The sequence below is a fragment of the Nannospalax galili genome, unplaced genomic scaffold (genome assembly GCF_000622305.1).
Source record: "Nannospalax galili isolate Female #2095 unplaced genomic scaffold, S.galili_v1.0 scaffold685, whole genome shotgun sequence".
Lineage (NCBI taxonomy): Eukaryota > Metazoa > Chordata > Mammalia > Rodentia > Spalacidae > Nannospalax > Nannospalax galili.
The window spans coordinates 2,977,029-2,991,510 of record NW_008353482.1 but is presented as its reverse complement, the minus strand read 5'-3'; the positions used below and the strand labels follow the sequence as shown (position 1 = coordinate 2,991,510).

The following is a 14,482-nucleotide window of genomic DNA, read 5'->3' as shown; positions in this document are numbered from 1 at the left end:
TCAAGTTTAGGTCTGCTTTTTGTGAACTTTATGTGTCTTTGTGGTTTACTTGTTGGGCATTAAAAGCTGGTTCGTCTAAGTTTCCGGTTTTCTCTTTTGATTTTATATTGGAGTGGCCAGATTGCTTTTGTCTTCAGGAGTTCCCACAGAGGCCTAAGTCAGATGAGGATCAGATGTTCTCAGGCTTTCTCCTAAGGTCTGGATCCCTCCAGGAAAGATTTTGGCCTCAGTAGTTTGGGGGTTGGACTGGCCTGGGAGCCGGGCCCAGGAAAGATGCTGGTCTAGGGCAGCTGGTGGCTATGCCACCCAGAGATGCCAAGGAAGATGGGGGCAGGAGGCAGCTCCAAGGGCTCCTGGGGACTGCCCTGAGGAGCTGGTTTGGTCTGGATGCAAAGGATTAGGAAGAGGAAAGGTCAGCCCCAGTGTCCAGGAAAGAGACTGGCAGGTCATGCTGGCCCAGGGAAGTAGAGGGAGGTGAGGGTGGGGCCAGGCCCAGAGGGCTCCTGGAGAGAGAGGCCTGCAGGTGGGAGAGAGCTTATTTCTTATTTTTTGGTCTTTTTGAGACAGGGTCTCCCTATAGCCCCAGCTGTCCTGGAACTCACTATGTAGATCAGGCTGGCCTTGAACTCACAGAGATCTACCTGCCTGTGCCTCCCAAGTGCTGGGACTAAAAGTGTGTGCCACCACACCTGGCTGGATTTTGTTTCTTAATCCATTCACTTGGCCTGTGTCTTTTGACTAGGGAATTCAGTCCATTGATATTTAAGGTTATTATTGAAAGATGTGTATTGGTTTCCATCATTATGATTGTTGTTTGTGTTCTTTGTCTAGTGTTTTCTTGATTATACCTTTATTTATTTTGTTTCATTGCTCCTGGGTTATATAGTTATTTCTCTCTGCTCTCTGTGTTGGTTCAAGTATTCTTTGAAGGGCTGATTTTGTAGACATGTATTCTTTTCAGGCTATTCATGTCATGGAAGATTTTTCTTTCCCCCTCAACTGTAATAGACATTTTTGCTTGGTAAAGTATTCTGGGCTGTCATCTATTGTCTGTAGAACTGGAAATACCTTGGTCCAGGCTCTTCTGGCTTTCATAGTTTGCATTGATAAGTCAGCTGTAATTCTGATGGGCTTTCCTTTGTATGTGACTTGTTTTTCTTTTGCTACTTTCAGTATTCTCTCTTTGTTCTGTACATTTAGTATTTTTACTATGATATGTTGTGTGAGTTTTATTTCTGATCCTGTCTATTTTGTGTTCTATATGCTTTCTCTATTTGTATGGGGATGTCTTTCCTTAATTTTGGGAAATTCTCTTGTACTATCCTGTTTAAGATCTGGTCAATAACATTAACCTGAAATTTTTCTCCTTCCTCTATTCCTATGATCCGTAGATTTGTTTTTTTCATGGTGTCCCACATCTCTTGCATATTCCATTCCTATGTTTTTAAATTTTTTCCATAATCTTTGGTTGAGTGGTCCAATTCTTCAACTTTATCCTCCATTGTTAATATTCTGTTTTCCGTTCCATTCATTCTAGATGTGAGGCTTTTCCCTGTTGTTTCAAGTTGGCTTGTTGAGTTTTTTGCTTCCTTCTTCATTTCTGCCCGAGTTTTCTTCAATGTTTCTATCTCTTTTGTGAATTCATTCAGTTTATCTTTGAGTTCTGTGATTTGTTTGTTTGTGTTTTCTTTAAATTCTTTGAATTCCTTGATCATGCTATGATTGCTCTTTTAAATTCAGTTCTAGGGGGTTCTCCTTGTAGAACTCTTCTACAGGATTGGTGGAGTTTGGTCGGGAAGTAGTGTTTTGGCTTTCCGTTTTATTATTCTTTCATTGTGATTTTGGCATGTGGATTTCTTTTTTTATTTATGATTCTAATATGAGAATTAAGTTGAAGTATGCTTCTGTTTGTATTATTGGTGTGCCTAGATACTTTCTTTATTGGTTATGTAAAGCTGGTTGCTACAGCATTCAGGTTCTCTCAGGTTTAATTTGGGGGAAACTGATGGTTTCAGTTCAGCTATTCAGGAGTACGCACAGAAACACAATTCAGGTTCCGGTCAAGTACACTCAGGCTTCCTTCACCATGTGGAGGCAGGATCTGGGGGCTCTCAGGCAGTCCCCTGCATTCTCAGGCCCTCTGCCAGAGGGCCAGAAGGAGGCCAAAATTCGGCACTCTCTGGTGGTCTGCTGACATTCCAGAGCCGCTACACCAATGGAGGTCAAAACCCACCCTCTTAGGCTGTCTGCTAGGATCTCAGCCTTAGCCTACCAAAGCCAGATCTGCCCAACTCTGAAGTTTTTAGTTACATTGCTTAAAGAATGTGTTGTAATTTACAAGATTTAAAGATTGAGCAGTGTTTAAAAACTTAGTAAAGAATACCAGGTTTTTTACTTACTTTGAAAAATTTCCTTTTGTACATGAAGCTTTTAAAAATATTTTATTATTTTTGTTTATTTATTTTATGTGTATGAGTATATTGCCTGCATGTATGTAAGTGAACCCATGTTGTGCAATGCCAGAGGAGGTCAGAAGAGGGCATCAAATTCCCTGGAACCAGAATTATTAACAGTTGTTAGCCACCAAGTGGATGTTAGGAACCAAACTTGGGTCCTCTGGAAGAGTAACCAGTTCTCTTAACTGCTGACCCATCTCTCCAGTCCCTGTAAATGGAACTTTTAAGGTGTCTTTCTGGAGTGCATTGTTTGGATTTAAGGATGAAAGAAGAGTGCCTATATAGTTAAACTCAAGGCCACAAGTATTCTGGCCCTAATAAGCATGGTCTGTTGTTTTTAACATCTTGGGGAAGACAAGCACTATTTCTGTAGGCGATTTTTGTCATGTCGGTTGTGTTGGGGTTTCTGACTCACTGCCAGATCCTGGAGTGAAGGGCTTCCCTCCCTTCCAGTGTCCCCTTAATTTTTCCTGTCTATCCTCCCTCACTCTCTGCCCCAGATCCTGCTTACAGTAATGTCTAGAACCTGTTGGGTTCCCAGAAGCGGGGAAGGGGTGGGGGTTGCCAGTACCAAGCAGTTCTTAGCTGCCTATACATAGCCATGATCCTCAGTGGCTCTCAGCTGCCTTAGGTGACTTGCAGAAGACATTGTGTCCTGCTCACAGCTGAGAGATGAGCACCTGTAGGCAGGGGACCTGGGTAAAGTATAGAGCTTAGGTGTGTTATGTCATGTAGCAGAACATCTGAGAAGTTCTGTCCTGTCAGCTCTGGGCCTTGGCCTTTAAGTGGAAAGCATATATTATAAATAGACTTTACCAATCCTGTTGACTTCTAACTGTAATTAGGGTTGATGTTTTGAGCATCTAACAGCCTTTCTTCATTATTGTTTTCTTCATTATAGGAAGCCGTCAAGGAACTTGAAAACCTTTTGTCTCAGAAAATCTATTGTCCCGATAGCAGAGGCCGGTGGTGGGATCGACTGGCTCTTAACTTACACCAGCACCTGAAGCGTCTGGAACCGGTAGGTACTTCACAATCTACCTGAGACTATGTAATACTTCTAAGTGTATTTTTAAGAAAATGGCAAGCCTTAAGTACTTTATTTAGGCACTAGGGATGGAACCCAGGGCCTCACACATACTTCGGTCAGCACTCTACCACTGACCTACACTCCCAGCCCATGAAAATACTTTAAAATTCTAAATATAATTAGACCATTTTTATTCCTTTTGTTTAACATTCTTAGATTGAGTTATTCCAACTCCAAATAGTGGGGATGATGCTGTTCTCCCTGACTAGGGAGGGGAAGGGGTTGACAGTGGCCTCTATTGGGATCTGGGAAGTGGAATCTAGAAGAGGAGAATCAGATGGCTCAGCTTTCCATGGGTTCATACCCTCTGATCAGCATTCTCTCTGTCTCTGTCTCTTTCTCTCTCCTCTCTGTCTCTTTCAGATTGACCCCAGGGCCTGTGGTGGAAATGGTGTCTTTATTTACTTGTTGCCACAGCACTTCTATATCCAAAGGCTGATGGAGAGTATCCAAAGGCAGGTGCTTGGAGAGTATCTCTTTGTATTTCTGTATTTTGCCCTGCCTCTGGAACAGGCCACCTTCTCCACCAGCCCCTGGTGTTCCTTGTGCTGGGGATCTTGGGGTCTTGGAAATAGACGATTCTGCCACTGCTGTGGCTTTTTAAGGTGGGGCCTGCCTGCGAGGCCGGGCAACTGCCTCTGAGCGGCTGCAGCAGTGCCTCCTTGTGAGTCTGCCTACTGGTCCCCACCCTGTCAGTCTCCATTCCAGCCCTGTGTTGAGTTGGATGGAGGGGACTGTGCCTCTGGGAAGGTTTGTTTTTCCAGTGGTACAGTAAGTGAATCTGGGCGATGTAGTGGTGGAAAAAGATGCCCATGGAATGTGGAACTATGATGTAGTGTTCTTAAGGCTTTCCACTAAAATAGTACCTTTTTACTGAGGCACCATGAAAAGGTCAGTAGAAACTGTTTCTGTCATGATGACCATGGTGCCTCTTCCTCTTGCTACACTCTGAGGCTGCAATAGCAAGGCAGGACGTGTGGTGACCCAGAACCAGGCATGGAAGGGGGAGAGTGTGTATCCATGCTGTTGTTCTTTCACTGCAGGAAAGATCAGGGATGTTACCTTACAGATCCCCCCTTGTTCTCACATCTGTTCCTACGAGCATTCACTTGTAGACATAAGGGCAGATAGTCCACTGAAATTATTTTTGATCAATGCTGAGAAGGTTCTAGTTCCTGTTAACCTTTTCCCAACATTCTCTGCCCTCCTTATTGTATTACTTCTTTCTACGTGATTAATGTCAGTCTCCAGGACACAAACTGTTAGCAGCCTGCTTCTCCATGTAGAGCGCCAGGTAGCCAGTGCTGGCCCCCAGGACGGAAGTAGAGCCAACCTGGCCATCCAGCCCTGTGCCAGGCCTCTGCCTGGCATCTTCTGCTGAGGCACAGAGCATGCTTCTGTGTCCTTTCCCACTTCTCGATGCCTTTTGGCCCATCAGTTCTTCATGACCAGAGCCTCTGTTCATTTCTTAGTTTCATTTTTTTAAAGTTTTTGTTTTCTAAAATTTTTTATTACATTTATTTATTGTGTGTGTGTGTGCACACACATGCACATGCACACACACACACACACACACACACACACACACACACATGCACGCACATGCCCAGAGGACAACTGTGGGAGTCAGTTGTCTCCTTTGACAGTGTGAGTCCCAGGGATTGAATTCAGGTCATCAGGCTTGGTGGCAAGGGCCTTTACCCACTGAATCATTGCACCGGCCTTAAATTACCCTTTTTCTTTTAACTTTTCTCATGTGATAAAATATATGTAATATGCACATAAAATGTACCACTTACCAAATGTAGTTGTATAATTCAGTGGTGTTAGTTATACCCACAGTGTTGTACTGCCATCTAATTACTCTAGACAGAAAGCCTGCAGTCAATCCCCATGTTCTCCATCCATCTCCAGTAACCCTTAATCTACTTTCTATCCCTAAGAGTGTGTCTGCTCTACTGCTGCATATGAATGGAATCATATTTATCCTTTTGTTTTTTGAACTAATTTCTTTAGACATGGTCTCACCGTGTAGCCCTGGCTGGCCTGGAATACTCTATTGTAGACCAGGTTGGCCTGGAACTCACAGAGAGCCCACCTACCCCTGCCTCAGTGCTAGGACTAAATCATACACCAGCATGCTCTGCTGAACTTAATTTTTAAATCTTTATGTGTGCATGTAATGTGTCTGTGCATCTGTTTGTGTGTATGAGGATGGGTGTGGGTGTGGGAGTGGGAGTGCGGTAGCATGCATATAGAGGTCAGAAGACAGCTACAGGTGCTGGTCCTCACCTTTTGCCTCATCTGAGACAGCTATCAAGCTTCTAGGATTCTCCTGTCTCTGCTTCCTGCCTTCTGTAGGTGCTACTGTGCCCTGCTTTTTGTGTCTTCTGAGGATCCCAACTCAAGTCTTTACACTTGCACAGTAAGCCTTCAAACCCCTGAGCCATCTCCCCAGCCTCTTTTTGATTGATACTAAGAAAGTTCTGGTTCCTTTTAATCTCTTCCTGGCAGTCTCACTGGCCTTTCTCATAGCCCAGTTTCCTGGCTTGTTTCACTTAGCGTTTGTTTCCAAGTTCCACCCATAGTCTAGCATGTCAGAGCTTCAGGGTTTTTTAAAGGATGAATAGTATGTGGCATGTGTAGACCAGATTTGATTTATCCAGTCACCTGTAGATGGATGCTCAGCTTGCCTCTACCCCCTGCCTATTGTGACCATTGTTACCATGAACATGGGTATACAAGTCCCTCTTGAGCCCCTATTTTAAATTCTTTTGGGATAGTTCTAGGAGAGGAACGGCTGAGTCATTATTATTTTTATTTTATATGTATGATTGTTTTGCCTGCACGTATGTAAGTGCACTTGTGACATGCAATGCCCTTGGAGGTCAGAAGAGAGCATCAGATCCCCTAGAACTGGAGTTATGGATGCTTGTTAACCACCATGTGGCTGCTAGGAATTGAACTTGGATCCTCTGCAAGAGCAGCCAGTGCTTTTAACTACTGAGCCATCTCTCCAGCCCCTGTTTAGCCTTTTTTTAAAACCAGCAAACTGTTGTTCACAGTGTTTGCTCCATTTTTACATTACCACCAGCAAAAACTGAGGGCTCCAGTTTCTCCACATCCTTACCAATGCTTGTTATTTTTTTTTCACTTTTCCTAGTATATTCATCTTAATAAAATGGTAGCTTCCTGTGTTTTTTAGTATTTCTGTTTACTTGTCTAACTTTGAATAACCTTAGGAAAATATATTAATTTCCTCCAAGCCCTGGGTCATTCATTCTCTCTGTAAGTTAAGTCCTGCCTGTATGTGAGTCACCTGGTTGCTGTGCTGTGCTCACATACCCAGTCCCCACTCTGGAGAGCCCCATTCTAGACGATATGTGGGCTTTGCCTTTCCCAGCTTCCCAGGTAATGCTCTGAGAGCCACTAAGCCAGCATTTCCTCCAAAGTCTCCTTTAGCCTGTTATGCAGGTGTCCATCCCTAAGGCCATGGTCTGTGAGGAGGTGACTGCTGAGATCCTCTTGTTACTGGAGTTGTTAGGATCAGAGCCTGAGCCCTGGCATCCTAACAAGCTAGTATTTGCCATTTGTCTTCACCAAGCAATTACTACAGAGATAATTGATAATGAAAACGTTCTCTACTTTATGTCATATAGCCACATTAGAAGAGAAACAAATAGAGAAGTCCAGTGACAACCCCCTGCATCCATCTTCAGGGTCCTGACATGAGGTTTACATTTAAAAAGAAGGCAAGAGGTATGCATAACCAAGCAGTCCTGGTCATTGTGTGGTCCTGTCCATCACTGACCCATCATTGTTAAAGTTCCAGACTCTCCTGCAAAGTTATCTGACAGGGTGTCAGAGCTGTGTGAAATCTCTTTACAAGAGAAAAGTTCCTCCTCTGGCTGGCATCAGGGCCAGCCTTTGTTTTGTTTTGTTTTTTCCTCTTCCAGTATGAGACTCCTATGGAAATGTCCATTTCTCTGGGTCTACGGTCTCATTATCTGATAGAGAAAGGGAGGGCACAAGTGTCTCTTTCGAATGTCTTCACTCCTACCAGGAGGTTTGAGTGTTAGAGCAAGTGTAGTTAAAGCCATCAGAATGAGATCTAAGAAAATGGCTTACATTTCTCTGAGCACTGTTTTCTCATTTGCTAATTAGGAAGTGGAATAATTAGGCATTAGTTTCCTGTCAAAATAAATTAAGGGATGCTGCCATTGGGTCTTCTGGGATCCTAATATGTGGCATGTTATTTGCTAGGCTATTCGGTGCATCAACGAAGGACTGGCAGATCCAGAAGTGAGGACAGGACACCGACTTTCACTTTATCAGAGAGCTGTGCGTCTGCGAGAGTCTCCAAGCTGCAAAAAATACAAACACCTCTTCTGTCAGCTGCCAGAAATTGCTGTGGAGGATGTTAAACACGTAAGTGTCCTTTGGGCGCTTTTGTGTTTGTTTTTGGTGGGACTGAACCCAGGCCTCATACACATAGACTGTAACCCCAGCCCTCTTTTAAGATTTAAACATTTCCTTCATTCTCCTGACTGTGCTGTGGTGTGCTTCACCAGAGAAGACCACTCAGACAAAGTTTTGCCAAATCAAAGTCTTGCTTGCTGGCCAGGGCTACACAAGGGTGTCGGAACCCCAGTGTGTAGCCCCGAGCCATCTCTAGGGTAAGCTTTTATACAGAGAAACCATAACCAGGGGTGAAAAGTTTAAGTTCCCAAGTTACAGGTGCAAAGCCCCCTAACAATTTCTGTTCTATTAAGTAACAATTACTATTTTGCAGAAGCAAGCCAAGCATAACCTACAGAAGCCATAAATCTGCAGTTAGCAGGTGTGCTCCAGGACATGTTGACCTATTCCCAAGACAACCGGGGTCCAGCTGACATGTGTTCCCATACCCTTGGCCAACTGCCTGATAATTTCAGAGACTAGAATCAGCCTAAACTTCAACATGGTGTAGCTATGGTCAAGAAGGTCCCTATGACAGCTGGAAGGCACCTGAGCATAGTTTTAGTATGTATTTTCTCTTGGACTTGGAATAGTCTAATGCTCATTTGGTACTGTCACCTTGCATCTGTGCCGTTGTAGCGGCCTCTTTCTCCTCTGATACTTCTGGGCCAGCTCATAGGGTCACACCTGGGTTGGGTGACACAAGTGGTGAAAACTCGCAGCATTTTACCACTTTTTCCTGCTCCTCAGGGGGCCTGTTGGATGCTCTCCAAAGACTAAGACAGTGAACTGTCACATCCTCTGGGTTAGGCCAGTGTGGGTCACACCATGCATTCTGCTAAGTGCCTGGCTTTTGGGGGGTAGGAAGGTTTATCCTCAGGACTGACCAATTCTTTTTTGTTATTGTCCCAGGTGACCATTACAGGCAGGCTGTGCCCACAGCGTGGGATGGGCAAGTCTGTGTTTGTTGTGGAGGCTGGAGACACCACCAACCCTACCACAATCCTGTGCTCTGTGGAGGAGCTGGCACTGGACTATTACAGGCGGAGCGGTTTTGACCAAGGTAAACTTAGCACTGTTTCTTTAATCCCAGCTAGTCAGTATGTGAATGAAGAGCATTGCACGGTGCTTCGTCCATAGTGGGCTGCTCTTGTCTCTGTTTTCAGTAGAAGCTACTGCTGACCAGAGGTGTGTGAAAAAGAATTCTCTTGTTTTTCAGAGGGTCCTCTTGACTTTCATCCAACCTCTTGGTAGAGCTGAGGGCTAGTGTATCTCCGGGGTGAACAGACCAGTGAGGTCATGACTATGAGGAGTTTCAAGGACTCAGCCCTTCTGGCAGCTATAGCCAGTACACCAGAGAAGGTGCTAGAAAGAACCGTGATTTGAATTCCTTTTGAAATGAGCTCTCCGTCTTCCTTTCCAGTGACTGGTGGCTTCCCACTCCCCCGAACCCTCTGTCTTTGTGAGCAGCACATATCAGGAGGCAGAAAGCCCTCCAAGTAACTCAGTGACTCCATTGATGGGCATGAAGTCAGTTAGAGGAAGCGGCACTGCTTCCCACCGAGCCCATCTTTTACCTTTCAAATTCTTCAGTTTCTGTTTCATTGTTGGGTGATGAAGGCATGCTTACACTTGTCAGGTGTGTGCAAGTGCGTGGTGCAGGAGAAGTGGTTTGGCACTCCTGGGCCTCAATATCATCCTGTTCCTTGAGCTGCTGGTAAGGTACCTTTGTTTCTCTCAACTAGAAGTGCAGTGGAACCAGGTCAAGGTTGCCTCCTTCTGGCCTTCTTGGCAGCTATCACAGGGTAGAAAAGAGGACTATGGAAGGGCCCCGCTCTCCATTCCTGGGATGTAAATGTATAAGAGTAAGAAACTACTGTGGGATGCTGACCCATGTAGAATCTGAGAGATTGTAAATGCCCACTGGCCAGGACAGGGATGCTGCACACCTGGTGTGATAAGCCTAGACCCTGTGTCCTCCCATATTTCCTCTCAGAATCTGTTGTCCCCCTGCCTCCTCACTGCACAGTGGGGGAGCTGCCCTGGAGTCACCCCTCCTCTGCTCCACAGACTGGGGTGCTTCAGATTGTGACACACAGTCCCAGAGGATAGGTCTGCCCCTCAGGGACACTTGATGCTGGTAAGTGTATGTGTATACCAAACAGAGTGCATGTTCAATGTGCACATTTGACTGATAGGTTTCATGTATGGGAGCTGGGATTGGCCATTTGAGAAAAACACACCTGAGTCTAAAACACACTGGCTCCTCCTTGATATTCCTAACATGGTTGTTCCAGAGCCTTCTGTGCCAGACAGTCAAGTGGTTGGGGGTTAGCTCTCCTATAGAACTCTTTTAGCGTGTGCACAGACATGGTATAGGAGACCCTGAGGAGCCCAGTGGCTACCATGATGCCTCCCAGGAGTGGAGCAGTGAGACCACATGTGTTGTGTGTTGCAGCTGTACCTTGCATGTGCACAGGGGTGAATGCTTGTGGAGTGACTCAAAATGTGAGCTGCTCTGGCATGTCTCTTGTCATTGTGGTAGCCCTGTTACATAACAGAAAAGAGTTTAGTTTGGCTATTTTTTTTTAATCTTTTTGAGGCAGGGTCTCCCTGTAGCCCCAGCTGTCCTGGAACTCACTATGTAGACCAGGCTGGCCTCGAACTCACAGAGATCCACCTGCCTCTGCCTCCTGAGTGCTGGGATTAAAGGCATGTGCCACCACGCCTGGCTTTGGTTTGGCTTTTTAACAGAATAGACTCCTCATTTATGTTCTGTGGGTTTGTGTAATTACCAACACCAGTCTCTCTTTCCTTTTATTCTTCTTCACTTTTTGGGGATTTATTTTTATGTTTATGTGTGTGAGTGTTTTGCCTGCATGCATGTAAGTGCATCCAGGCATGTAATGTCCATGGAGGCCAGAAGAGGGAGTTTGATCCCCTGGAACTGGAGTTATAGATGGTTATTAGCTGCTATATGGGTACTGAGAACCAAACCCAGGTTCTCTGCAAGAGCAGCCAGTGCTCTTAACCATTGAGCCATCTCTCCAGGCCCTCTTCTTCACTTTTGGTCTCCGTGAATAAACTGTTAAGTCCAATGCTTCAGCTAAGGCCCAGGGTGAAGCATAGACATGAGCCCTTGTCTTATAGTTGGTAAAATCAAATGACTAGACCAGGCCTTAGTACTATCTAGTGCCAGGTAGGGAAACAGGTAAATTCTGGAGGAAGAACTGCCGAGCACGCTCCCTGTCTGGTATCAAAAAGCAAGGAACATGGAGGGGCTGGACTTCCTCAATGACCTGGCTCTAACTTGTATTTTCTTTTTATGAGATTCTTTGTCATGGAAGATACTGACCCTGATATTATATGAAAGTGGAAAAGATTGTTGTGTAGGCCCACAACCCGCCCAGCTCCTTCCATCTTCCTCCCTACCCCCACCCTTCTCTTGGATAGTGGATGTAGGTCTCAGTATCCTCCCATGACACTTGCTGTGCAGCTCTCATGAGTCTCTCTTGGACACCCATCGAGTGCTGGCCACGTGTTGTGTAGGTTCCCCCGTGCCCGTGCTGTAGGGATACTGTAGACTTATTAGTGTTAAAATGACCCAGTATTGTCATACAAGTGGCATAATGTGAGGTTCCTAGTTAACCAGGGCTGTAAGGATTTTGCAGAATCTAGTTTCTTCCTGCTGAGTGTTCGGGTTAATCTATACCATGTCTGTATTGCTCACAGGAAGGGTGATGCTGTGTGGGTAGGAAGTCCAAACACCAGTGAAGACAGAGAGGTAGGGTACATCTGAAGAGGCAGAAATACAAGAAAAAAATAGAGATTCCAGATTCCTTGTCCCTTTAATCACTGGAGGAGGGGCAGCTAGGAAAGGAATACACCAAAATGCTCCCTGGAGCCTGAAAAACAGTCAGGGAACTTTGTCCAGAGCACTAAATATGTTCATATAAAATATTTTAAATTTATATTCTATTCTAATATATGAGAAAATTGATATAGTGATATTGAGCCGAATGCTTGCTGTCAGGCTTAACTCTGGAGGAGATTGTGTGCAGGGGCAATTTCAAACCTCTTCAGGAAAGCTATTTCTGAATTAGGCAGAAGGAGCACACCAAAAATGACTTGAGTTAGACTCCAGTGCATGGTGTGGCTCACAGGACGGCAGGAAGGGCTCTAACGTCCATGTCCCTGACTCGGCAGCTTTTACACAGAGTCTGGAAACCGGAAGTCAAGGCCCAGCTTTCTTCCTGGCTTGCCAGAGCCCAGGATCCTGACTTGGAAACTTCCTGGTAGTTGGAGGACTTGCTTCAGTTGGGGTGGGGTCTTGAAGCTGTCCTTTTGCATCATGGGGACAGGCTAGAGGGACCAAGGACCAGAACCAAAAGAGCTCATCACAGTTCAGGAATGCAAGATAGAGGAACACAGCCACATGCTGCTGCTACTGCCTGGGACTTGTTCATCCCTGCACTTGCACGGAGCCACTATGAGCAGGAAGCTGCACGTGCTGGACTCCTGTGCACACCAGTCATACTGCTGGCCCTCTGCTTTCTGCCATGTGCTCCCTGTGGCTCACACAGGTTCATAAGGGACCAGCCAGCCAGAGGAGCTTTTCTGTAGTATGGACATGGCAGAAGGAAGGAAGGTGGAGAGGTGTCCATGTGGCTACCTTTCTTTGTGGGGGTTGCTGGGGTGAAGAGACACCCAGCTTGGAGAAGAAGTTGGGTGAGTCAGGACTCTGGGACACACAGCACAGGTTGGGGGGGGGCAAGATCTTTGTTCCTCTCCAGGCTCTGTCCCTGACTTTCAGTGACCGTAGCACTCAATTCCTTTCTGAGGCTATCTTCTAATGAGTTGTGTTTAGTATGAGGAGGGCATTGAGGGACGTGGTCTTTATAGCCAGAAGTTTTTGTAGAAGCCTTCACTATTGGGAACACTGAGATAGCCTCATTCAGGTCAAAGTAGCGTGTGAATGATGAACCTGGTGAGTGGAGACTGCGTGGTCATTCTTGTAGGTTGTCACAAACCCTGCACCAGAGCCTGCCTGTGGATTTTGTACCCAGCTATGGGGCGCGCGGTCCCGCGGGGATCGGTCCCCTGGTCTCAGTCGCGCGCCCTGGAAGTGCAGCGGGGGCATCTGTCTCTGGCCGCACGTCGCTGTCCGCCGCTTTAGTGCTGAAAGTCTCGCAGCACCGCGGCTCCGCATCTGTTGTGGCAGCGGGTCTCTCTGCTGCTTCTCCGTGTCTCTGTGGGTCTCTGCTACCGGAGCGTGTCCAGTCGGGTACCGCCCTAATTTTCCCCCGTGCACTTTCCTCAATATGCGAGTTCCACCGGCTGCTGGATCACGCGGGAATAGTGCAAGGCGGCTAAAGCTAGGGCTCCGTGAGTTGATGACGGAAGAATGCTGCCCCCCGGAGAGGCTGGATCGCTGGCAGTGAGAGAGAGAGACGGGACTCAGCTTAGTCCATGTTATAGCTCTTTATTAAATGACTCTGCTTGGCTCCAGGTCTCAGTGTTTCAGCTCCTAGCTCCTAGTGATCCAGCTATCTATTATTGAGAGAAGACTGGGATATTTTATACTGTAGGGGCAGTGGTAAAAGCTATAGCTGACAGGCACTTTGTGAGATATCATATTCACATATGGAAGTGGGCTCCTGCCATGCTTCCAGACTGCCAGACTGCCTGAAAAATCACACAGGAAAGCATGGTATTTCCAGAGCCAGAGGCCATGTTTATGTTGGGGCATTGGCGGGCACTTCAAAAGCTGAGTCAGGAGGATGCTAGGAAAAGCACTCTATTTTTAAAAGGAGTCCCTGCATTTACGCTGAGCCCATGGGCTATCCGGTCATGGAGGAACTTCTACTTCACACAACAGGGGTCCCCAACAGTATGGTGGTGAAAAGACAGTGTAAATATGTGAGAGAAATTATAGGGCTTATTTATAATCCGTTGTGAAGGAAAGAGATGGTTTAGAAAAATATTGGAATGGAGAAAGTGAGGCTTGGAGAACTGTTGGCAGCAAGGAGAACTAGACAGAACAGCAAAGCAGGTATTGAAGGAATTGTCTTAGTCATCTCATTTTATTTTAGAACATACAGAATACTCATTAGGTATAAGGTACAGTTCCCCACTACCCCTCCCCCTCAAAAAAACTCTTTAATTTTACAAAGAAGGTAAAATAGACATTTAGGAAATTTGAGCAAACAGCTTAATAATGGCAACCACATGGTTTGGGTGCTTGAGTGTAGTAGGGAGCAACATGGATAAAAGCCGTGTTCTGGAAAAGTGGAGAGGTGGGAGGTTGAAAGGAGAGTTTTTCATGGTACAGTGTGTGAAAGTCTCTGGGATAAGTAGGATAGGATTTGCAAAACCTAGTAAGAGAAATTTAGAAGGATAAATCAAAGAACTAAATAAACATTTGTAAAGTGGCACACTTAGAAAAGCAGAGACAAAACAATAATAACATTGCCTCATA

The 14,482-nt window shown here is 45.7% G+C and overlaps 1 protein-coding gene across 3 annotated transcripts in view; it reads left to right on the top strand.

The window, feature by feature from the left end:
- The window catches only part of Fan1 (FANCD2 and FANCI associated nuclease 1), a 64,216-nt gene that overhangs the window by 36,473 nt on the left and 13,261 nt on the right, over positions 1-14,482 (top strand). For 2 of the 3 annotated variants that reach the window (XM_029554803.1, XM_008850612.2), the window contains exons 8-10: positions 3,358-3,477; positions 7,810-7,974; positions 8,917-9,067. In XM_029554803.1, the coding sequence (XP_029410663.1) occupies positions 3,358-3,477; positions 7,810-7,974; positions 8,917-9,067 (436 nt within the window). Of the gene's footprint in view, positions 1-3,357; positions 3,478-7,809; positions 7,975-8,338; positions 8,544-8,916; positions 9,068-14,482 lie in introns of those variants that run through there. The other variant, XM_029554804.1, reaches the window with a different exon arrangement.